The following is a 26,100-nucleotide window of genomic DNA, read 5'->3' on the forward strand; positions in this document are numbered from 1 at the left end:
GCGACAGAAGTGACGAACTAGGTTTTGCAAAACGATTGCATTAATAAGATAAATTTTCTCAACAATAGGCAAACGGTTTGTAAAACGTGACAGCGCGAGTGCGTGGTATTGAAAAACCCTTGTAAATATTATTGACGGGTTCTCGTGTCGCTTAGAACGGATATTTAATTCGTATATGAGTAACCGTATATTCTAGAAGAAATCCGGCACCTGCTCACAGCGCCTATTCGACACGTTCTCTTGGAAAATGCGTTACGCGTGCGATCTATGCTTGTTTATCATAGTCTCGTATCTCTGGATCAACAATATCGTAGCTTCGGAGAAAGGATCGAAAAATGACAGTGTATTTGTACCCACCAAAGAATGGCAAGTCGTTGAAAAGGGTAGGTCGAGAAACGGGACTACTTTTCTCGCACTTGACGTGTGCTTACAACGTCAGTCAAGTACACAGGCCTCGTGTCATTGCATAAATTGATCGTTTACCAACGAGAGATCGGCATATGGCTCATAGATCATTCGCCCTATTAAATTCCTCACTTTACACGGTGCGATAAGATTCGATACGCCGTTATATTTCACATTTTGAAAGCTTTGTCGGGGTTTGAGGCTTCTCGATTATTCGACGAATCCCGCGCTTCCTAATGAACGCTAATAATTTTCAGGCACACCAATCCCAAAAGGTCTTCATGTTCGGCATAATTTTCAAACTGGCATTACAGAAGCAAAACTGATGGAACCCAGCGAGAAAGAGATTTCGGATAACGATGAAATGCGCAAATCCGTAGCCCTACATCCAGACGCGGAGAATTTAAAACCTTCGGAAATTAATGATGGACAGATTCAGCACGATGATAGGACTTTGAAAATATCTGGGGAAGAATTAAAAACCGAATTGAAAAAAATTAAGTCTAGCAAGACGCCTTTCGCACGGAAACCCAAGGTAATTCGTCGCTCAAATCTATCTTAATGTCAAACAGGAAATAGTCGCATTTTCCACATTACTGACATCTTATTTTCCTTTCTTTTCCAAAGCGTGCCAGGTTCCAGAGCTTTGATGAACTGAAGAAGGAGTATGAGAACATAAACTTTGGCCCGTCAACCGACATTGATTTATTAGGTATTTTCATTGAACAGTTTGATACTCATCGAACTGCAATTATGTCCGGATCACTAGATGCCAAAGAGATCAAAGACATCATGGATATATTGGGTCAGTTAGAATACCTGGTCCACGACATTGACAATGGGCTCGAATTCACCAGATTCGGAGGGTGCGAACAGTCTACATTTTACAATTTTTGAAATTGTGCATAGAACTGTTTGAAATAGAATTTAGCATTTTCACATTTTTCATTTTCCATTCACCAAATCTGTTGCTTCTAGTCTGAAATTAATACATTGCTCTTCATCTGCCTTCTAGGAAAACTTTACTTGTGCCAATTTTTATAGTATTAATTCGTATCAGATAACAATCGGTCTCCACTTTACATTGTAAATATTTTCAGCCTGATGAAAGTGATACACCCTTGTCTCAATGGCACAATAGAGGAGATCAAGTGTGAAGCCCTTCATGTCCTCGGAGCAGCTGTACAGTCAAACCCGAAGGTGAAGGAGATAGCACTGGAGTCGGAATTTGTCCCAATCATTTTGCGCATGTTGACAAAACACGGCACCTCAAAATTGATGGATCGATGTATATACGCACTGGGTTCCCTGGTCCGAAACTACCCAGCTGCACAAAAAGCACTACTGAGTCACGGCGGCTTAGAAATATTTTCACAGGTCTTGGCAGATGGTCCCATATCTGCACAGAAACGTATAATGAACCTGGTTAACGATTTGATCATCGAAAGGGAAAATTTAAATGAAATCGAAGACTTGGAGCGCCGTAATTTGAAAGTGCAAGAGTATACAGACGTTGAATTAGAGGGAAAAATAGTACAACATAAGTTATGCTCACAGTTAAGCAGTTTACTAGTAAAAACTATACAGAATGAAGTGAAGATTGAATTCAATGCTCAAGACCATGACTTACTAGAAGCTATTTACGAATGCGTACTCACTGCTGGCAATATCTGCAAACTTGAGTTTAAACAAAGCGAAGAAGAAATCTTAGCTGCTCTGCACAGCATCAGTGCTTTGTACAAAAGCTTGGGTCTAAAATTGCGTTCAGACGATGATGATTTGCTTCGGCATTTGCTGAGACTGGTAGAAAAAACGAAGCAGGCCATATTTGACAAGCTTCATGATGAACTGTAAGGTCATGAAAGGATCTACCAACTACCCGTTGGTGCAGTATAACGTATCAATAACCTTAGATTTTAATACTTAAGTAAGATGATTGAATATTTGTGTAAGGTATTGTAAGTGAATATCCGTTTGTTGACTACTCTATAAATATAAATTTTTAAGACTGTCATATCTGTTCACAAGCCTAATATGAATTATATCTGTACATACAAAATATCATCCCCCCGACATTTGACTAAAATGACGACACTGAATAACATAATGGTAAATAAAACACAGCAACTGATGTAAAACAACAGTGTGCCTTGACCACGATACTTTGATACTCGTTAAGTAATAATCACTTAATGATGAATTACTCAACATACAATTGTCTGCAGATTTGGATTAGCATAAAGCCAATTATCTCTATATTAAAGCGGACAAAATTGTTCATTACCATTTTTCACGCGAGATACGCCGAGATAAAACAATTTCGCTTCACATACAATAATTATTTTATTTACAAAACCCGATGATTAGATGTAAACAGGTCAGAATTAGATATATTATGGTCATTATAAAATGTGCTTAGAAAATCGTGCTGTATTTACATACCGGGGAGAAAGGCACTCGTAATTAACATAGCAAAATAACCAATCTCATTAACTTTCACTATTTTAAGTACAATAATTATTATGTTGGGTTTACATCAATAGACTGGAAAAGTTGGTATTACTACTGATTTTCTGAATTTCAAGCCATTATTCACAATCAGTTAATATCACATACAATATTTTCCCGTGCAAGAAAATCAGCAAAATTCAATCCAAAATTATTTAATTGAGGATCAAAGATACCGGCAAAAATTCTTTGACACCGATTCTATAGGAACTTAAAAATATATTTTATACAGTACAATCTTACAAACCCTAAGCTTACAGTTTACTATGCCTTTCAATTTTATCTTTACTCTCACCCTACGCCTATCGATATATCATAGGTACAGGTATAACATGGCAAATACTGCTTATACTTACATTTTGAACTCACGATACCTAGTAAGTAGAACATAAACTTCCTACACCTTGATTCATTGAGCATAAATTTCCTGCGGGATGGGGGGAGAAATGTGCATTCTATGAATAAGTCAACAGTTTTTCCTTTTCATTATGATGGTTAATTAACAATAACGACTAATAAATATAATTCAATTATTTTCCCATTCATATGAGATTAAGCGCGATTTCAAAAAATAGATGTCTTTTTTTGGTTTCATGTTTATCATATACTGCATACTTATTGTTATCATTAATCAATTTTCAACTAAATCAAGTTCTGTAAGAAATTCCACCAAAAGTCTTGACAAACGAATAAAGAAAAATTAAAGTGTTAATTCTTAGTCCAATTTTGACGAACTTTACAGTTCGCTCAGTCAATCATTTTAAAACTGCAATTATTACATTCACATATACTTTGCGCATCACGCACTGCGCGGCGTTATGGGTTTTTGTATAGCTTTTTTCTTTCTTTTTAACTTCATTTCTTGTTTAACTTCATTTCTTGAATTACTCAAAAATCTTCTGATATTCAATCACATATCGCAGTCATAAAGGCCATTAACGTAATACCAAGTAGAAGAGCAGCTAGTTGTTTCAAGGATTCTTTAGGGTTCGTTTCTTGGAGAAGTTCAGGTAAGACAGTAACCAGACCGATGTGAAGGAAGCCCCCTGCTGTGAACGGTAAAATCCAGCTTGTTCTAGCCTCTGCAAATAATAACGGTAAATTTATTCCACATATTCATTCGAGAACGTATATATGTATAATTCCTACGTGTATTTAAAGTATTGAACATGTTGCTTTGCGGAAGCGGAAACTACAATAAATGTCTAAAATATCTTCTCTAATCCGTCATGAAAAAAGTTTATTGTCTCATTTAAGTACCCATTTATGTCAATGATCGAGGCAATAGCCCATGGGAACAACGTTTCAAACAAACTGTTATAGGAATTCAGTCGGAATAGACCGAAGCATTGAAACTTACCGACACCGCCTCCAGAGCATAACACGGCAACTAAAGCGCCAAAAATTCCCCCTCCAGCTGTTAGCAGCTGCGCTTTAGCCGCGTCCCACCGATTGAACCCGCTTCTTAAAAGAATAGCGAAATCTCCGACTTCGTGCGGTATTTCATGAACAAGAATAGCTAGGGTTGTAAGAGCCCCGAGCCTGAAGGAAACTAAAAATGCCCCACCGACTGCTAAGCCGTGGGTGAAGTTGTCAATGGAATTGGCCAATAGATTCAGGTACCCAGAAATATGTTTAGCTTTCTCTTTCTTGGCAATTTTCTTAGCTGCAATTATTTCGCGTGAAGAATTTTTGGTGATTTTCATTGGTTCATCGATCATTTTCACGTAACCGTTACTGCCCTTCGTAACGACGCCATTTTTTAACTCCGCCGAGTCTTTCACAGAGTTCGCATGATCTGAAAGGCTCGAAATAAAGCCGTTCGATAATTTTGCGTTCAGATCGTTTTTGCAGCTGTTGGACGTGTTGCAACAACCACCGTTTAGGCTGAAGATATCCTTCGGGATACCGTTTATCATCTGGGCACTTAATCTCACGCAGCCGTTCTTCACGTTTCCATTAGACATTAGACAATTGTTGTTCTCCAATTCTTTTTGAAAGTTGTTATTATTCAAGAATTCCAGCTGCCTTATTTTGGCCGCGTTTATGCTTTCCGACAATCTCATGCTGTCGTCAACGTCAACGTCAACTTCATCTTCCTCTTCCTCCTCCTCATCTTCCTCGTCGTCTCCGTTATGCGCTAATCCACCAAATATTTTTTCCGCGATCACGAAGACCAGGAACCCTGCCAATACCCACAAGCCACATGCCATCGACGCGTGACCTTCTTTCGACCCTTGAAAAAAGAAGGCAACGATATTACAATATAAATTTGAAAAAACTTCTGGATGTACCTACTATTCGTTACTCAAATTCTTGCAGCTTTGACGGCCTTGAAACATCGGTTAAAGATAGCTGGACTCATTTCATAAATGACATAGTAATAATCTCCGAGGCGAGATATATTTTTACAGATTTGAGACGTGCACTAATATGTTAGACTCAAGAGGTCATCAAAGCGCAGGCGAGACGAACCCTGACACTGGCGTACAAGCATTAGCTGCCTACACTGTTACATTTTCGTATTTAAATTGGCTGTTTCAGGGCGTGCAGATTGAATTTTAACCCGGTTAAGCGATGATAAGGGAAGATGCTGCGGTAGCACGTGCGTAACGTTTGCCCACGCACGTGAAAATACGTGGAATTACGGACTGATAATTCTTTAATGAATTGAATATAGTATCGTTGACCGCAAAAAACCCGCAAGATAATACAATACGCGTTAAACATAATCATAAGCGCCCCGTTAATCCGAAAGACTGATTACTCAACCAGCAGTTGTGCAGTAACCATTACATCATTACGTCACCCGCGATTTCAATGCCCGGTAGTAACTGTAATTGTCTTGTGCAGTTTTTTGTCCTAACTAGCAAAGCATGTTTCAAGGAACATTCGGTGCCGCGCCACGTTAATTTGAATTACTAACAGCTTGTATATATTATACGTACATTGATTCAGCGCCTTGTTTGCCCATGCTTCTGGTAGTAGATGCAAAAAAACGTCGCCCAGAAGTCCTCCGACTGCGAAACTCAATAAAACATTGAGTGTTCCTGAGCTCTCTGTAAAAAGACAAGTAAAAAAGCGATTACACATACGGTGTATGCCCATATGCATACACGTATTGACGATGCGTTTAAGCAACAATTTTATTAACACATCTGAACGACGATAGCCTATTTGCGACAATATATTACTCACCCAGTGCGCATCATTGATGAGAATTAATCGGGCTGAACTTTGACATGTGTGTTCACCGATTCGTGATAGCGGCACGAGATGTCCAACATTTACTTATAATGCGAGGAGAAAGTGTAAAGTTTCCGCGGCTAGCTGGTATAAAGTAACGCAATAACACAAAAACCCATGACACCTGCCCATTGTGTTGTAAAAGTTAGATACGATCGCTTGATATTTTGCACAAGCATTCGTCTTTGCTAACCGGCGACACGGCGTTACATACTGACGTACGTAAAAACTAGGTATTACACTCCGTTCGGTGTCTGACAAAGCCGCCGAAATACTCTTCGATATGTGTTGCAGATACGTCACGTGCCGGTGATAATTAGAATCTCAATCATATCCGAACGAGCGGAATTGACTATACTTATTGTTATGAAACATGTCGCAATATTCAAACCATGCCGCGCTGTCTGACATCAACAGTTTATTACGGTCTAAAACTATCGAGGCAAATATAACTGACCGTTTACTATGGTACAGACATCGCTTCCTGTATTTATTAAATATGATAAACCGTCCGTCTCAATGAATTCTGTTGAAATTATCTGGATTCCCCGAAAGCGCCGTTTATCGTGTTTACTTGTTTGCTTTTTTTCTGTTTTTTTTTTCATTTGGTACAGACTTTACAAACATGCAGCCCAGTTACCACTGAAGTAGGATGTAATTGCGAAGTCAACTTCACTTCGTCGGTTTTTTGATCCGAAATAGAATTTTGTGGATTAAACGCGAAACAAGTCCCAATGTCGATATCTAAATGATTTGTCATAATTAATTTCTTGTTATCGTTATTACAACGTGTTATGAGATGCTTTACATCTTGATTATGCACAGGCATTCTCTCAAGAGCTATTTACGCAAGAAAGAAGGAGAAGTGAATAATGCCCTTAATCTGAAGGCGAAGAAAAAATTCATTGAGAAACGTCACGTCTTACGTATCACGCAATTCTACAGAATCTATAGATCACGGTTGATGATAATCGTTATCCAATATCATAATTGCTTTTTAACTGTGTTGTAACGTTGGTCTATCGCCGATTAATCAAATCATCTACATGCGAGACGTGAGTCCGAAACTCTTCCGAAACACAACAACTGATGTGATTGAACGTAAATAGCAAAAACTGCTGACTATGGTTTCAAGTGTTTTTCGTAATTTGCACGTGTCTCATATTTGAGGTATCATTTTTCGGGGTTGGAGGGAGGAATTTTGTTCTTAAACATGTTTTGTTACACTTTCCCAAGCACCGCGATCTTCACAGCGATGGATCAAAGAACGTAACGTCATGATGTGCTTATCGTATAAGCGGGGAGTTTCAAAATTGTGATCGTATCGCGAGTGCGTGAGAGATTCTGCGGAAACTAATTAGACTTGTTCTATCCTTTAAAATAATAATCTCATAGATTACAAAGTGACGAAACCTGTTCATTTGCAATTATCATCAAGCACATCACCTCTTACTTTATCACTCAGAAGATATTCTTTCATTCAAACAGTCTAGAGGACGGACCTCTGCTTCCCGAACTCATTACGCTGCAAAATTGATGGAAAAAAACAATTCCATAGAAAAATACGCCAGTATTAATGGAAGTTAAATTTCCTCACTATCTAAAAGTAATCCAGATATCGTGCGGTATGAAATAATTTTTATTGCGTGAATCTTTTCTATAACACAGACCACGAGACTCATCCGCTAGAATTAACCCTTCGAACGATTTTCACATTATCACTTCCACGCACGCTGCTCCATGTTTCGCAACCGTGCGAAAATACCCTATAAATTAGTTACGAACCATTGCTTACAATGCAAGTTCATTCCATTGGCAATGAGAAAGCTGCGAACCGATGATAAGTTCGGAAGTTACATCACATGGTTCAAGAATGATGAAAAATACTCCACCCTGTGTGCTGTGCTATTTTTTTCTTCAAATTGACCGTTCTTTTGCGTCTCCAAGAAGTCCAATTGTTTTCTCAACTGAACACATTACGTATACAGTGGGCAAAACAAAAAAAAAAAACGGGAGCGATTTAAAACGTGAATAAAATCCAAACATGTTGATTTTTAAAAACTTCTTATTTCTTGAAAGTAAAAGAAAGGACCTTTCATTTCACGTTTGAAAATCTGGAAAATCTTAAATCGCTGTTGAGATACATGCTCTTGAAAAACAGGTTTTGAAAAAGTTGCCGAGAGACTGAAAAAAATTAATATTAAAAAATTTTCAACTCAATTTCCTCCTGAAATTGTGATTCGAAGATTAATTCTGGCATTTTGGAAGTTCTCAGAGATTTTATTCACATGACATGACGCGTTTCTTGTAAAATTAGAATCAAAACGCGCGCTTCAAGATTAGAATTCTATTTTCGGGAGACATTACCGAAAATTTCACCATAATTAATTCAGCCAGCGATCTATTACCTATAGAGGATCACATTTTCAATCGCGGGCGAAAATTTTTCACTGGCAAGTCAACTTTGAAATATTAAAAATCAATGAAATTTTTCAGATTTTCACACGCCTCATGAAAGACTCATTCTTCTAGTTTCAAGCAAAACAAAGTTTTCGAAAATTGGTCGACGCGTTCGGATTTTATTCACGTTTCAAGTCAGTCACGGTTTTTGTCCTACCCTGTATATACATTTCTAAAGCGACTTAAACAGCATTATTTTACTTAAAATAATTGCGTCACGCGACAAACTATTAACTGTTTTTGAATAAAAATTTGCACTTTTTCCCCGCATCTCATACTATCAAAGCAAGCGCTTGCTGCACCAATGCGTAGAAATGCGAAGCACTTACAATGGTAAGAACATAACAAAGAAAATATCTCTTGCGCCAAACATTTTACCGTCGTCATGGTCCTGACGGAATAGTTGGATATTTTTAATTTGTAGTCCGGAGGTTTACTGTTGGTACGGAAGACCAGCATCTGGCAAGAATGCGAACTACGCAGTTGAACGTGTCTTGCGTATTGGTCATCACATTTCGTTTTCAATTCATTCGCATGCTTGCCAAGAAGTCGATCCGCGTGTCTTTCATTCAATTAATTTATGTGGAACAACGTGTATGTATACATATATGTATAAAACGATACGTTCAACTGGCCGTTTAACAAGGTGCTATGATAGTAACTATACGTAACGACTATGTACTAACAATTCGTATATTCTGCTAATAGGTATTGATATACGCAAGTTACTTCTGGGTTGCATCATTAACAACTCATTAACATAACCGGCTTCCAGCCTCAGCTCGTCGCATGGTTAAAGATAAAAAAGGTGTTTTCATTACACATGGATTATACCGATTGCCGAGGACTGCGTGAAAAATTGACGCTCCTCCAAAGTGTTTTCGAAATAAGCAATCGTCTCAAGGGTTAAACACGGACTGATTAGCCCCTTTAACTCTTCTATGGACTTTCACTTTCGGTTTCTCTCTTCGCACAACGTAGCTAAGATGGAAGGCGCAGTGTGATGTTGGTCAAAAACCAAAGCCCTACGCTGAGAGAAATTTCATTTGTTACAGTAACTAGAAAAATTCAGTAAAACAGGTATCGTTAAAAAAAATGTTTGAATATTGTTGGGATTACGAAAAACGAAATAAACGTAACCATTTAATATAAAATTAATAAAAAATGAAAATAGGCAAGGACTGAGCGATAACCGCAACTAAAAATTTCTCTCGGTGTATTTTATGACCCAATAACGATTCCAATCTAATCTTCTATCCCTCCATGGCCCAGTGTCTACCCTCATCTATTCAAATGAATCAAGAATGAGAATATGAGATAGTAAAATAATTGCAATGTATAACGAAGCTACAGCACTGCACAATGCGCATTGATCTAGTCGATTGGCTGGTCGTTCCCGGAATGGGAAAATCGCGGTGTACTATTTTTTAGCTACGACGAATGATGGATAATTGCAGTATATCAAAGTCGAGAGCAGTTACAGATCATTTTCCTCGGATTAGTTATCATGAAACCTGTCCGATACGCCCCCTAAAATGCAAAATTTATCGCGAGTAATCTGATACTACGGTCATTTACAATGCCGCATAATTCCGTTAACGGATAACGCGGGGTTAGATACAAGTCATTGGCCAAAGGCTAATTGTCCAGAGCCACTTTCGACTCCGTATGAGTATTTATCGCGTGCATTGGTTTTTTTTTCTCATTACTTTTGCGAACACGACGTAATTTAATTTTTTTATTTTCAAAGATACAGATAAAGTTATTCGAGACGCGGTAATGCAGATACAATGGAGAAAACATATCTGACTATATCGCGTACACACACATACGTTATTGTTATCTTTTCGCAGCATTCCTATAGTGCCCTTTTTTCTTCAATTATAATATACAACAGAGTGTCCTCACACTGCGCAGAAACTGAAACGTCACGAGAATTGATTGTAAAATAAACATGCATACATGGATGCAATACGTGCACAGTGTGCATGAAACAAAGCCTTTCTTTCAAGCTTGCGTAACAGATATTCCCGGTGATATTGTTATTAAAGCTTATTTTTTTTAATTCAAATAGAATGCATCGCCGTCAATCGCGAGATAAAGAGGTTTTGTGAGTGATTACATCTGTTATCTCGGCTACTGTCGCGGTCAGGATTGATCCTTTTTCCTTTTTTTCGAATCTTTTGCACTTCAAAATTAACCAATGCAAGCTTAACTATGTATATTGTATGATTGCAGGGCTGATAACACAGTCATATCGTTCGAGACGCTTGAAACAGCGACTTTCAGACTTTGCAAAGTGATTAAGCAGTGACTAATCAAGATCTAATAAAGCACAGAAATTTGTGCGGCAGTTTTCTATTATGCTGTTTGCTTCTGTGCTTCCTTTCCTCACATCGAATTACAAGGATGTTGCATTGAACATTGTAGAAGAGTGGGACGCTGTCTAGAATAAAAAGCACGATAAGCAAGACCGCTGATTAAATATTATTATTTTATGATAAATAGTTGAACCATCAAGGTGCTGCAGTACTTGGTCTATAAACTCTATTGAGTCATAATATAGACTAAAAGTTTGTTTCCAGTACGCAATTTCTAATGTGTTAGTTCCGTGAAAAACTCTTGGAAAAAGTAAATTTATGTAACATTCAGAATTGTATCGTAAGTTATATTTCCGCATTACGTTATAACATTTATATTCTGCATCTCCTCGGTTTATCCTCGACCTCTTTTAACGTTCAATTAAACCGATTCAGCCTTCGTGCGTTGCCTTTGGTGACACTTCAACTTTGACCTTGAATTCTCATCGATTCGATAATTATATAATGGTTTAGCTAACAATAACAACCAGAGACTCAAGGTGAAGGGCGAGAGAAGGATTGACCCGTATTTATGAATCCAGTAGAAATTGCGTCGTAGGAAAAGTTTTTGCAAACCCGAGTGCTCCTCGATGAATATATGTAGATAAGTGATGACGAAACTTTTTTGATTTTTGTTTGTAACTTCCTGTTATTTCCCCAAGAAACTTTCATGAGCTAGGTGTTCAATCCTTGAAACCAGCGAGCGTCGGTGTCTAGTGTTTAAAATGTTATTATAAGAATTTCAACAGCTGATTCCTCACGATGAACTGATTTTTCAATCAGCGCGTTATTGCACAGTCAATACTGTGATCTAGATTCTAGAATTGATAATTTGCGGTCAAGGATCACGTTACCACACTGATTATAAATGCCTTGCTATATCTCGGCATGTAAGTAACTGACGGCCTTAGATTTGAAAGGAAATATCAAAGATTTGAACGTGTTTCAGTTTTGACTTTCATTCGCACATACCTGCAGGATCAAGCCAAACGTGTCTGTTTAGATTAACGAGCAAAGATATCTATAAACAATAAAATATAGGAATTTACATTACAAACGTATGTATCATTGGATGGTCTTATTTTTTATAATTCAAACCAACCTATTTATCGTTCCTATGTTTTATCACAAAACTTTATGAAAAAATAACTGGACGAGGCAATTTTGAAACGTCTGATTGTAGTGCAGGTAAAAATGGTTATTTTTTTCAACTTCACCTCCGATACAGACTGACTACCAATGTTGGGAGTTATAAACGGCCAAAGTATCATTCGCGTGCTTGGATTTGAAAGCATCATAGTTGGAATACGCATACGAAGGAAAGCCAATTGTGAATTTGTTCTGATTGTGAGAGCATCGTGTAGCGAATTAAAATCTACAAAGTTCCAAGAACGGCAATATTGCTATTATTGTAGTCTTGGTTTGGCAGCAGAAGGAATATTTGATTCAATATTCACTGAATTGTATAAAATCAATACATCATTCGTATTCATGGGTCCAATATGGAGGTTGATGAATAAACAAAAAAAAAATAATATTGCCCCACTGGCGAAATCCCCCGAACTAATCTCAAAATGCACAATAATACCACAGATATCAAGCATCGAATATCTGCGCTCATAACGTGTAATGAAAATATTTATAGCACTTTTCTACCCATGGTAATTTATTAAATGCTAATTGTTTTGCTGTTCAAATTTGTAACATCCATTGTGACTACACAATCGAAAGTTTATGTGATACATTATTCTCATATAAGCATAAATGCTGATAAATTGACGTAGGTATGTACTGTAATTTATATACTCGCAATAGTGAATGATATTCCTGAAAATGTACTTCGACCTGTCAACATTACGTGAAAGATGTGTATTCTCGTGTGCCTACATAAAAATGTATGTCGCCAGAGTACAAAAATTAGTCATTCACCTACTAAGTTACTCTAATCTCGATATGCATTAGTTTGCCTATCCTTATCTGAAGCGAAATTAATTAGTAAGGTTATGGGATGAAACCAAGCTTAGAATCACATTACCGTGACATGGATACAACACGTGTTCACATCTATCAACGTCACAAGCATGCATATTTTTTCACCAAGCGAATATGCCTACAATGTAAAAAAGATATAAATGTCATTACGACAAAGAAAGTATGTTTCTATTTGTTCAATGTATATAGTCCAGGAAAACTGAGTCCGGAGGAATCTTAACGCCGATATGAATTTTCAAAATTGAGCCTCAATTTATGACTGGACGAAAAACATTTTACTGTCTAGTCGTTTTTTAATCAAGTTACTGCGTCTACGATATAACAAAAATGTTAATGTCACTGAACTATGTACACCGTCTTTAAAACTAGGACAGTACAACGTTTTTGTCCAGTCAGACCGAGTGCGGAGAAATCTTGCGCAGAAATGAATTTTCAAAGTTGAACATAAAACTGAAAAAACTGAACAGTTTTCGGCGAGCTGTTTCAAACTGGGCGGATACTTGAAAGAGCTTCGAAAAAGACGAATGTTCTTTGTTTCTTTCTGCGCTCGTTTCTCCACAAAGCAGGAATTGTTTTGCAGCTACCATCACGCCTATAATAAGTTATCAACATGATACGGCAAGTGAGTTGCTGACGTATCATATACGAGTTCGGACGTAATTTGTTTTCGATCTGTGCGCCAAATTTTTGAACGGTTATTACTGCTGTTTATATAGCTTGTCACTTTCTACGTTTCTTCCAGTAAGTCAAACGATAATAATTGTTCAGTATCCGATATTATACATTGAAACAATAAGGGGCGCGCAAAAGTAAATTGCAATTTTCTGTTGCTTCTCTACACTGCATGTATCGTGATGCACAATATAATACAATGATAATATGAAAACGGTTCGTGTATCGTTGCTGCGCACATCGCGTCATGTGGATCACGTGCATTGTTTCAACGACCATCTGTCTCTTAACGAACGATATCTCGAGAACCAACTACCATTAATTGATTAGCTGCGCTATCGACGCATACTTGAATAACAACATTTAAACACATAGTAAAAGTCCGGGCCAAGACTATAATAGCGCACAAAATATATCCCGACAGTGAACTTTTGCGCCTGTCAAGTATTTTGCACTAAAGCTTCCAAGTTCAGGGTTTATAGGGTCGACAAAAGGTTCATCTATTCATGCAATGATGATCCACTGATAATTTTCTGAAAAATGCTTTTCTATTCGTTAAAGATTGATAGTTGTTACGTATTTCCTGTGATTCTTGGAATTGTTTAAAGAACAAAAATATTCTTCATGTAGCCTTCTGTATAACGGAGGGATAAACTATTTGCTCGAGCGTAAAGTGGAGTATGTCAGAAATTTCCTTAGGTCCTGACCAACGTTTCGTTCATGTTGGCGGGGAGGAGGGAAGGTCGTCAACCGGATTCTTATATAACCGGTCCCTAGTTTTGTACATCTTCAACGCCAAACAAGGTTCAAGATCTGGCGGCATTACGTTGTTCAAGGGCCCCGTTATTAGACATTCAGCATACATTCCGCGTGCTAATAAATAACGCGGTCTGCGGCATAATGCGTCGCATTTAGGCGACAGCTTATTTAGATCCGCGCGTGCCAATGACGGGTCATTACAGCGATGCCGCAACTCTACGTTTACCGACCGAGTCGTCTCAGTTAGGCAGCCTGTGTGAACGAAATCGACTGTAATTTTCACAATGCATCAATTTTTGTTTTTCACGCACTCTATTCCAGGCATTTTTAAACACTAACGTCCACGGGAGTGAAAAAATGTTTGGACAGGTAGAAGCTCGCTTTAGCGATTTAAATGACTATGCATCGTTTCAACGTATAATATTTGTCACGATTTAAATATCCCATTCGTTGGTAAATACGAATTTAAGTTAACTTCACGAGAAATATGAATCTAGTGTACTCGGTAAATATATCTTAGGCCTAACGGATGGCCCTAAACCCTGCGCAGTTGCCGCTATTTTCCCACTGTTTCGGTAACGTGACTGGCCTAGAACAGCCTGACAAAGGAGCCACTATAGGTTTAGGAGAGTTTGAGAGCCACTGGCGAAGAACCCGACGCGAAGTTGTCTACCACGATACTCATCGTGAGTTTGTTAAGTACGGCATATTTCATACACAATAGTAGGTAGTAAATTCTTTGTCGAAAAGTTTCTACCGAAGGATTCGAGCAGATTGGGCGACCCGCTAAACATTGCGTAATTTGTTTTCTACGGTACATAAATTAACGTACACCATATCACGCCCCACCCAGTCAACCTAGACAACGAGTCAATACATCGAGTATGTTCTCCACACACACTCCGTGTGCCGAAACTTCACGCTGTTATTTTTTTTTTTCGTTGTCATTCGACCTTCGGAAAAGGGGTGACCAATGTTAATGTACACGTGACACATTTAAGTTAGTTGTTTCACTTGAGATTGGCAGGAAGCGGGAAATATGCAGGGAAACACAATATCAAGGGTTTCATCGGCCTAGCACCACGATAAGTAAATGTCTCGGACGCCATGTTTCAGGGAACAAACAAAGGAATCGTGTGTATGCACAGTCTTGCAGAAAATGTGGGAACGTGTTATCTCACCTCCGTGTTTCAAATCGACCCCGTGATCTATCGGTATAACGAGGAGGGGAAAAATTCCTGAAAGTCCGACCATCAGACTTCCAAGAAGGGAGAAGAACCATGGTTGGTATTCGAAGTAGCTTAGGGCTGCATTCCATGGTGCCCAGATTTCCTCCGACATAAGCTCGTACAGAATCCCTCCATCGGTACAATTCTCCGCACACATGGTTGCCATGTTTCCTCCCAGCGTTGCCATTTACGGTGCAGCGTCGCGTCTGGTAGGCTTATTATTCTCTCCTCGTCTAATCTGCTCGATTGCTTCCCCGGATGCTTTTTGCAGGTTTTCCAGCAGCGCTCTCTATTCCTCTCGAATATCACGGATTCCTGGATATGCAGATAATGTGCGAAAGGCTCCGTTAACTTTCTACTTCCTTATCGCGGATAAACTGTTAAGTTTTAGTAGAGTTAATTTATTTCAATAGCCCTTAACTAGCTCTGACGAGGGGAACACCAGAAGTGCCGGCGTCCGATTTCGACGAGCCTCCGCAGGATGAAAGAGGACCAAGTTAAACGTTAGCGTAATGAAAAGTGATATTTGCAGTTATAAAAGTTCATGTCAAATGATTAATTTTTAATCTTTCAATACCGTGAGTCGCCCTTGTCGGTAGAATATTCACGATGAAGCAAAAACCAAAACTACGTAAACGACATTTTCAGCAACTCGATAATTGCATCTATTATCCGGTTAATTAATTTCACTACGTGTCTTTCGTCTGTAGTCCTATTCCATCCTGTAACGGATCCGAGAAATTATCCATGAGTGCAACTGTACACGTGATGATCCGAATGATGCTGTACTGTGAAAGAAGTTCTCTTCGGATAATAATACAGTAATCTCTTTCTCCTTCCACTCTCTCAACTGGGGCATGATTTTTCAGATAATTTCGAGTACCGTCAACAACTTAGATACCAGCAATTGTTTTCGTCTAATCTACTATCAAAACATCGAGAGTATACCAAACATATACACAAATATCTTACGTTTCATACGGTAGGAGACAAGGTGTTCTAGGTGAACTCGTGATCTTTGTTCATATGCCCAAATGTGGAGATGCCTTCTTCCTGCCGATTGTCAATATATGACGCTATTTCATTCTCCCTCACTTTCGTCACCAATCGCGTGTATCACTGCCAAAATATGGAACCGTACAAGAAAATGTTTAGCTGTATTTTTTTTCTAGCTTCTTGTATTCTTATCTCGCTGTGTTTTCTCTCCCCTCAGACTATCATTGGCAAATAAAAATAGGTATTATCTGCGAGCCTCTTTCTCAGCTTTCGTTGGTATAAGGTGTACACAATTCGGCAACGTTATCGCGTATTTTATCAGGTGTATATATATATATATATATATATATATATATATATATATATATACGTATATATACCTCACAAAGGTGAAGTACGGCAGAATTTGTAATCACGGCTCCTCTTTGTCAATCCGGACGATATTTATTCAGTTGTTTCGATTTCCTTACTCGTTTGTTGATCCTGCTTGATTATTCCTGACGGTAGTTTTTGAATCCGGCCGATGTCACCGCGATGATAACTATCAGCGTCCGACTAGCCTACACTGAGGTCTGAGTACGGACAGCTGAAGTTAGACTGATGAAGTGGATTGATTTATGTTTATTTTTTCATCCCGCTTCGAGCGAGATTATTAAGCAATATGACCGTGTGCCGGTCAATTTGTCGATTTTATGATAACACAACGCAACCTCGTCTCAACGCTTCGCACCAACGAATAATTCCATCATGGCCGCCGTCCCTATTTATACCTGTCATGCCTCGGAGCCAATGCGGGGTGGAGGGGATGAAGAAACGGTTACTCAATAACGCCGTCGAATCAATGGTGGCGCTGAGGTCTGAGCCATTCAAATGACACGGAACAACGAACACGATTTTGGAATGACGTTAGGTTTTTAAATTAACGTTGTCGTTTTGTTTATCCTTAGTGGTTTAAGTCGCTTGTGGAAAACTGAGCGTCAACGTCTCGAACTGTCAACCGCTGTAACTCGTTTCATCTTTCGCTTCACACGAGTGGTAACTCAATATTTCAGGCTTCTATTCATCGCGATTATGAATCTTACGAAAAACAATTATAACAGCGTCTATGGAATTGCAGGCATGACGGTACCATTATACGTAACACAGGCCGAATTTTACTGTTCATGATAGCATTATTTGTGTACCCTCAGAGCTGAATAAATACTGACATTTTTACACTGTAACAATCATGTAATCAGACTTTTATTGATATGAACAAATCTAAAACCTAAGATGGCCACGTGTAACAGATTTAAGATATAAATTTGTAGTTACAAAAAGCTTTAATGCACCAGCCGCTGATAATATGATTCAATTATGACATAGTACGATTTAATCCATAATTAACTTGACACTGGTGTAAACCAAGTATGGACATTTTTTCATCGAGAATTTTGCCGTATACGTTGTTCAACACAACTAAAAAACCGCATGCGCGGTTTTTCAACCGAACGTAAAAGTCGGAGACTGTCGAACCATCTACATATTCTCGTTCCATGTAACCATCATGCAATCTATACCATCGACCCATTGTTGTAACTAAAAATATTGACTGCAAAATGCGTTTCTTGTTTTATCCTCTGCAGTTACTCTGGATAATTTACATTGTTAAGAATCCGGTGGAATTCAATGATCAGGCAAATTATCTTCCCTAGTTTCTCTATAACTTCGATTATATTTTTTCAACTTGTCCAACAGGCCCAGAAATATACGTGTACTAAACAAATATCAAGATTTATTAATTCAACTAAAAAGACCTATGTCCGCGTACAATGTTTTGACGATACACATCTAAATTCTCAATATCCGCGGTCACTGCCATACTGCGTTATAGCGCAGACAAGCCATCTTACCGCCATCTGTTGGTTGGATGCTTACTTCACATGTCGCGGTCCCGGCTGGATGCATGACCGACTAAGCACAGCGTAAGGCAACTTCTAATTAATTAAAATTGCATCTGGACCTTAGCCAATTAGATGCCTGGCCCCGTTACCAGACAATGATATGTCGAGGGGCTTAGAAACATGTGGTTTCTTGCCAGCGTTTAATTATTACACCGATGTTTCCATTCGAAGAAAAAAAATCAAAGAGATTGAAAAAAGAATCGAAGATTTACAATCAGCTATTTATTTCTTAGTCTTATTCTGCAAATGTTTAGATTATTCAATGAATGACGTGACTGGCAGGTAGCCAAAAATTAATAATATCTAAAGTACTGAAATATTATCGTATCTATGCGACACTAAGTGGTAATACAATTCTTCAAATTTTTCAAATTTGAACCATGGCGCCGGCAATATGGCTGGTAGAATATTACATCTTTCAGCTCGGAAGTTGGTCTATTTTAAGATGCTTCGAAACTTAAGCTTATTTTAGTTACAATTTTTTTTGCCCTGGACCTAGAGGCTACGATTCATTTCACATTTGTGCCACGATGATCGAGTAAGCGCATATTAGTTTCAGAGTGAAAGTTCACAGTTTTTCTTCTCGGTGTCCGATCTTTCGATTTTATTATAACAGTTTTATCGTTCAGCCGTTGAAACTCAAAGAACGTCGCGTAACATGCTTTTAAAGACACTGGCGGCAAATTATTGCCGAGATGTCCGATCCGACTGCGGCATCGGCTGTGAAGTTTACACATGAACATTATATTTTCGAACGATTTATTTTAACATCACCTATCCCCATCCCCCTCCCCCCCCCTCCCCCTCCACCCCTTGCGTGTGTTATTCAGTGCTCTCGTACATAACTAAATTTATAGGTAAATCATACACGAGATCCTTCCCAATGGAACGTCAAACGTCCCCGTGACGCATTTTCCATACTCACGGACTCTCAAACATTTTTTGTTATTAATTCCTTTATTATTTCACCAGCTTATTGTTTTTAATCAAAATTCAACCTGCCTAATATTTTCGGCTTTTGCATTCCTTTACTGTGCTGACATAAAAATATGATACACTTCATTCCGTAATTTTTTTCTTTTTTTCAACCGAAATTCGTCCAGTTCAGTTATAACTAATGGTAATCATTGCTTCATTACATATATTAAATTCCTCGTAACCTCACGTGCAATGGATATGCGAAGAATGTCGAATTGGAACGCGCTCAGCGTGGAAGCTGCTCTTCAACAGCTGAACACCCACGACGAGGAGGGCGTGGTGCGCACAATCAGGCGACCGAACACGGTGAGAACTAATTTTTACAAACAACGCGTAGGGGTTGAAAAATATCCCCCTCCTCCCCCCCTAAACACCAGCAAGCACCGATGTGGTGTGGATTTAATTGCAGGATCGGCGTCTGATTATGTATGTAAATAACGTAAGTATGTATATGTATAATACGATGGGGCCAATAAACTCGCGGGCGTCGCTATTCGCTTGGCACGTGTTTACGTATAATAGGTACTCCGCTCTCAGTAGCCGTTTGTCTGTCAGCTATTTTTTACAGGCCATACATCCTTCGGCAAACAAATATTTATCATTTCTAAGCGAGGCGTTCGACGTCTTGAAGGCAATCCTCGACTCCGCGCTATAGGTGTGAAACGGAAAAAAGAAAAAAAAAAGAAAAAAAAAAGTAATTATGTAATGATTCAAATGGTCTTATGCGTATATGATTATACAGCATGATTGAAATAGGAAAATTAAGCAGTTTGTGCGTCATTGAAAACTTATGACAACTCTTGAGCATCTCGGAATACGAGCTAGATACACCTACGCTTGTTATACACCTAAACTTTCCCGGTTGATTGCCGGGCGACAGAGTGAATTTCGAGCCAAGAAATTTATCCAAAAGAGAAAAAATACAAGACATAAGCCTGGGTGTGTTAGTGATGATATATACCATAGGAGCTCGTCTGGGAAGCAATTGCTGCGGGTTATTTCACTTAGTTAGTCATCTTTTCTCGGGCAAATATGTACCGATGCAGTGCGGGACATGTCGATAGCCACTGCCCATTCTGGCCCTCTGCCTACCTTTATTTATAACTAATTAAAGCAGTACCCAGTCGAATGTGCTTGCTCCGAGAAGCCGGCCAACAGCTCGACGTATACCTAACAGCAATCAATTAAACGAGGGAGGGAATAAAAGGGTGGCGAGTATCCCTGAATAATGTGTAATTGCGGACAGTTGAATTTCTAATTTTTGCACAAATGTGACGGCTGTGGATTACATTTGCGGATCGTGGAAGTACGTCTATTTTTAATTCGATCGTGTACCCTGGTGCCTGCAGACTCTCCTCCCCTATTCCATTTCGATTTAAATTACGTTAACGGATACAAATTTAATAACAAAATACAGTTATTAAGCGTTCGCGAATGATCATCGAGGTGATCGATACCCGATTCAAGACAAGGCACGATGAGCACCTGGACCCATTTGAACGTGGAAAGCGCGACGAATGCTATATCCAGGGATGATTTGCACAGCAGTATCCGAAGGGGAAAATTACCGGTAAAATTTTTTCATCTTCCCGTAGTGATGTGCGGAATATTTTTTGCCAAAATTTCTTTTGCACGCGTGATGTAAACTAAAATCGAGAAGAAAAGGAAATCGCTGACACGATTTTCGTGCAGTTTTTAATCAATTATGCGTAAAAGTCGATAAATACCGATCGATATCGACTTCGGTGCAACTGAAACACGTGAAAAATCCATAAAATTCGATAATCTAAATAATCTGTCAAATACAATGTGCAGCGGTGAAAAACTTTCGATTCGCAATAAAGGCACTACGGTATCGCGAGTAGGCACTTGACGAAGACAAATCGGTGACGGTTGAACTGCCAACGGAGGCGAAGTGAATATAAAATTGGCCCTGCTCATATTTTTTCCAAAGATTTACAATTAAACGAACATTGTAAGTGCGGTGCCAGCTGGAATATTCATAGCTAACAACCACGAACGAAGGACTACAGTTTCGCGAGTACATGATTAATGGATTTCTCAGTATTTCTAATAATATGTAGAAGGCGTAATTCATAATCCATATAACATTCGGAGATCGGGACCAGTCCTAGATCTATTCTATTTTAATTATTCGTGCTTACAAACGGCGCGTGTTGACTGTTGAACCATTATTGCTTCCATAATGTGTCACATACAGTGTTGCAGACCTAATTACCGCGGCTTTTCGAGATCATACGAGACGTTCAATTCCTTCGGTTTCCAAAAAAAGTTCTACCGCCATTCACATCGTTTTGTGATCCTGAAATCCATGAGATCTTTCATTGAAATTCCAAAAAAGTTTAACTGTAGTTTATTTAACGGTTTGCGTTACAGTCGTAACGGGGAAAAAACTTCTACTTCACTTGTGAACGGTGACAAAAACGTGCCCACTTAAGGAAAAACTCTCGATTTCCTACCCTGTCTTTCCCATGAATATTCGAATGCGGCTACTCTCTGTCAATTTCATGCTTTTACGGTCACGATATATCCACACTTATCGGTACTTTGCACAGTTCTGGCTTCTGTTCGGCGTCTTAGTTCGGCGAGAGAACGAGGGGCGGGGGGGGATGAGGATCGGCCTAGAGAGATTTGCAATATCATGAGGCGATGCACCAATTTGTGTACAGATTGCACAAGTTTCGAATTGATCATGAGTTGTATATTAATTAGGGTGGGATCGAGGCGTTGTTAGGAGAGTCTAGTGGCCGTCGGTAGTTTAAATTTAAGTCTACTCGACCAAGTCTCAGAGTATATTTAGGCGCCCTCGCGCACGCGTAATCCTATTATCCGCAGAACTTGTTGGATTCCTGCAAATACTGCACTGACTAACTCGCGTGTAGAGGTGCATAAGTGAGGGTGGAAGTTTAGACGAGGTCGCGTGTTTTGAATAACCCTGTGTTATGTATACTGCAGTTGTGCAATAGAAGACCCAGTAGTGCGTTCGCACATAAAACGATTTGGGAAACTTTTAAACATCCGTAGGACGTCGAGAAAAGGCGCAAGCGTTTCGGCGTTGTTTCTTTTATAACTCGATATAAAATCCATTTCGAAATCCCCCAAGAGACACAGAAGCGCATAAGATAAGATGGATCTTGGCGGTGTTGATGTCTGGGGCCAAATCGCCCTCGAAACATCTCAGATGTATGTCTCCGAAGGGGGTGTCGTCAAAAGTCGTTTTGCCGGCACCGTAAGTGCGCGATTTGTTGTACTGCATATATGTATTATAAAATGTATAAAATATGCTCGATGTTAAACGCAATACGTAGTGGTTCTCCATCGTGGAACAAAAAGGAACATATCCCTGGTTTTTTTTTTCAAGAATTTAGAAAACCTGCAAACTTGATCTATTCCATTCCTGACGTGTCCGTTAGTCAACTGATGATAGCGCAGTTAAAGATGCAAGAAAATATTACACATACCTGTATACTAGATCCGTTCGCTCGATCCATTACGTGTATAATTTTGATACCGATGTTCCTCAGACGATCGAGAAACTCCCGGACAAGGTGATACTCAACATTTTCAGCTACTTGTCTCATCGAGAGATCTGCAGGGTCGCCAGAGTCTGTAAAAGATGGCGTCAAATTGCTTACGACACCCGCCTCTGGAAGCATGTATCACTGAGGCCGGAGGTCAGCGGACTTCACGTTGGATCTCTCGAAAGTCTTCTGCACTTAATAAGGTATTAATGGTCTGTACTACGTATAGCACTGACAATACGAATGACCGGACACTCACTCCACGACACACTGTCACTCCGTTAGTTAATTGTTATTTATTAGACAGTTCTTCTCTTTGTTCTACATCGTGGGCAGATTTTGTTCCGAAGATAAGAGTACAACGCGCAGTCGCTGCCTAGTAACTCTATGAATTGAATTGAGAGTTGAGAATAGACCACCAGAGCACAGTTTTAGAAACGAATGATTAAAAACCCGCTAGCCCGCGGCAGAGAAGTAAACATGTCTCGAAGAAAGACCTCGTAGTTTGACAACCCATGTATAAATGTCGAATACATAAGCAAGTCTAAAATAAGATTGTAAAATTCTGTTCATTTACACGCACTCACCATTCTCTTTTCCATTTTTTCAGCACACGTTTCGGCCCGTCGTTGAGGTACATCGAGCTTCCAATCGAGTTGATAACTCATACCGTTCTTCATGAGCTGGCCAATAAATGTCCAAATTTAACGCATATGCTGCTCGATTTTTCTACCGCCATGCAGCTACACGACTTTTCCGAGATGCAGGCTTTCCCGACAAAGTTGAAATACATGTGCATTTGTCTGTCCGAAGTCATCTTCATGGAGGGTTTCATGAGAAAGATATACAACTTTATCAACGGACTGGAAATTCTACATTTGATAGGTATAGTTGAGTATATTTCTCTCTGTATTACAGTTGATCTGCCAGGTACATCCATGCACGATGAATAAGCACCAGACAGGAAAATTATATTTTCTTGTGATTTCAGGAACTTACGAGAAGGTCGAAGAAGAGGAAGAAGAAATATACGAAGTGATAAACGTTCACAAACTGAAATCAGCAACGCCAAATTTGAGAGTAATCAACTTGTACGGCATTAATTTTGTGGACGATTCTCACATAGATGCATTCTCCTCAAATTGCATTCAACTCGAGTGTCTCGCCGTGAATTTCTGCTCAAAAGTTACCGGCTCCACTATGAAGACCCTCTTTCAAAGAAGCAGACGGCTGACTTGCCTTCTCATGCAAGGAACCAGTAAGACCATCTTTGAACTATCACCCGCGTATATTTGTGTTTCACCTGAAACTAGATTACATTCGAGTATTACTGACAAATATATGTATTTACTAATAGCAATTCTCGACAATGCTGATCACAATCTGATTGAAAATAAACATGCCTATGTTGCAGACTTGCAAAGTGAGTACGTGATGCAGGTGGAGTGGGAAAAGTCCAGCGTCCAAGAATTGGACATAACAGCAACAGATTTGAGTACCGAGTGCCTGATCGATATGCTGACGCGGATTCCTGGATTACGGTTTCTCAGCGCTGGGCAATTGAACGGCTTCAATGACAGCGTACTTAAATCCTGGGCCGAGGTTGGAAATCCGAGAAATTTGATAGCCTTGGACCTAGACAGTTCGGATAACCTGACCGACGATGGTTTGCACAAATTCTTGTCAAGACACGGTCACCAGCTTTGGGGTGTAGCATTGTCGGGAATGCCTCACATCACGGACCAACTGTGGCAGAGCATTTTGCCAATTCTGACAAACACGAAGTGAATAGTTGATCGATTACACGAGAATCGTAAAGTCTAACATTAGCCAAAACAATGAAAACTTATTTTACAGGATTGTTGTTATGGGCACCCAGGAGCGGTTGGGGGTTAATATTCACGTGGATCAGCTCATGGACGGCATTGCCAATAACTGTCCCAACCTTGAACGACTCGAATTACGGTGGGATCCAGAAAATCTTCGATTCTCTGACAAGAGTCAAAAGGCTATCGACATTTTGCGGGTGAAATGTATTAAGCTTAGATGTTTGGTATTGAGGTACGATCATATTCCATTGGCGAGCATTCAAAGAATTCTCCTCTACTAATAAGAAACTTTCCAAACGAAATCCTAACAAAGCTTCCAATATTTCATCGATACTTTTATCAGATATACAATAATATACATGTATTCAAGTTGAGCATTTCTGGAAATGAGATACACGCCTGATTGACGAAAGAAATATGAAGACGTATACTATATCAATTCATAAAGTGAACTATTTTTAGAATCCAATGCTATAGTTTGTATCTAGAGTTGGGAGAAAGACTTTTCAATTATAAACTTGTTATTAAAGCGACCCAAAACGATCAATGAGCGATGTAAGGGTACCATTACCATCTAGACATGTAAACAATACATTGAAATCAATTTTCTTTTTATTTCCAGCGACGGAAGGTATTACGAAATCGTTAAAGCCAACTTCGAACGAGCCGATAGAACAACGGTAGTTAGGACGACTACGTGTTCCAGAGTTACGAACTATTATTTATTGCATAACTACAAAGATTTAATATTTAATTAGAAAAATTAATGATAATTCAATTTTCAAGTGTGAATTACTCGACTTGAGACACAGTGCTGTGCCTTTCGTGTCCGTAAAATTCAAGTGCCAAGATGAACGAATTTACACGTACATAAAAAATACATTGTATCTATTAACAAAGAGATGTTAACATCTACGCATGGATACGCAACTACGAAGATAAGCGTATATAATATATTATTTTTGAATAAAGAAATACTCAAAGAAACAAAATCTTGAAAAATCTGAATTGATCCACTCAGTGATCGTTCCTGCACACTGCAGCACCGTTCCAATATACAAGTTCTCTCCTTGTTGCTTCATGATTGTAGTGATTGTAGTACAGTGACTAAAATTGGGTCTAGATCGTGCAATTTTGTTTCTTTATACGCGTCAAGCTACCGCGTAAGCTAATGCATACAG

The 26,100-nt window shown here is 39.0% G+C and overlaps 3 protein-coding genes across 9 annotated transcripts; 2 read left to right on the forward strand and 1 right to left on the reverse strand.

Annotated features, from left to right (window-relative positions):
- Positions 1-16: 16 nt before the first annotated feature.
- LOC124310405 (nucleotide exchange factor SIL1) lies at positions 17-3,470 on the forward strand. Of its 2 annotated transcripts, none has more exons than XM_046774304.1 (4): positions 17-383; positions 663-940; positions 1,033-1,271; positions 1,506-3,470. In XM_046774304.1, exons 1-4 carry the CDS (start codon positions 248-250, stop codon positions 2,257-2,259), a joined length of 1,407 nt encoding a protein of 468 aa, XP_046630260.1. In that variant the 5' UTR covers positions 17-247; the 3' UTR covers positions 2,260-3,470. The 2 variants fall into 2 exon arrangements, with proteins under 2 accessions (XP_046630260.1, XP_046630261.1); XM_046774305.1 differs by lacking the exon at positions 17-383 and adding an exon at positions 478-545.
- On the reverse strand, positions 2,730-17,374 carry LOC124310407 (zinc transporter ZIP13 homolog). The gene is made up of 5 exons (XM_046774306.1): positions 16,604-17,374; positions 15,584-15,946; positions 5,862-5,972; positions 4,274-5,149; positions 2,730-3,995 (listed from the first exon to the last, which is right to left on the reverse strand). The coding sequence occupies exons 2-5, from the start codon at positions 15,816-15,818 to the stop codon at positions 3,820-3,822; spliced, it is 1,398 nt and encodes a 465-aa protein (XP_046630262.1). The 5' UTR covers positions 15,819-15,946; positions 16,604-17,374; the 3' UTR covers positions 2,730-3,819.
- Positions 17,375-19,007: 1,633 nt separating this feature from the next.
- On the forward strand, positions 19,008-25,894 carry LOC124300041 (F-box/LRR-repeat protein 7). Of its 6 annotated transcripts, none has more exons than XM_046753670.1 (8): positions 19,008-19,108; positions 19,755-19,854; positions 23,094-23,293; positions 23,701-23,975; positions 24,082-24,348; positions 24,505-24,874; positions 24,948-25,151; positions 25,542-25,893. In XM_046753670.1, the coding sequence occupies exons 1-8, from the start codon at positions 19,101-19,103 to the stop codon at positions 25,675-25,677; spliced, it is 1,560 nt and encodes a 519-aa protein (XP_046609626.1). In that variant the 5' UTR covers positions 19,008-19,100; the 3' UTR covers positions 25,678-25,893. The 6 variants fall into 6 exon arrangements, with proteins under 6 accessions (XP_046609626.1, XP_046609644.1, XP_046609618.1 ...); XM_046753688.1 differs by having other exon boundaries at positions 19,089-19,427; XM_046753702.1 differs by lacking the exons at positions 19,008-19,108; positions 19,755-19,854 and adding exons at positions 20,577-20,854; positions 20,966-21,118.
- The last annotated feature ends 206 nt before the right edge of the window (positions 25,895-26,100 follow it).

Source organism: Neodiprion virginianus, chromosome 1, assembly GCF_021901495.1.
Source record: "Neodiprion virginianus isolate iyNeoVirg1 chromosome 1, iyNeoVirg1.1, whole genome shotgun sequence".
Taxonomy (NCBI): domain Eukaryota; kingdom Metazoa; phylum Arthropoda; class Insecta; order Hymenoptera; family Diprionidae; genus Neodiprion; species Neodiprion virginianus.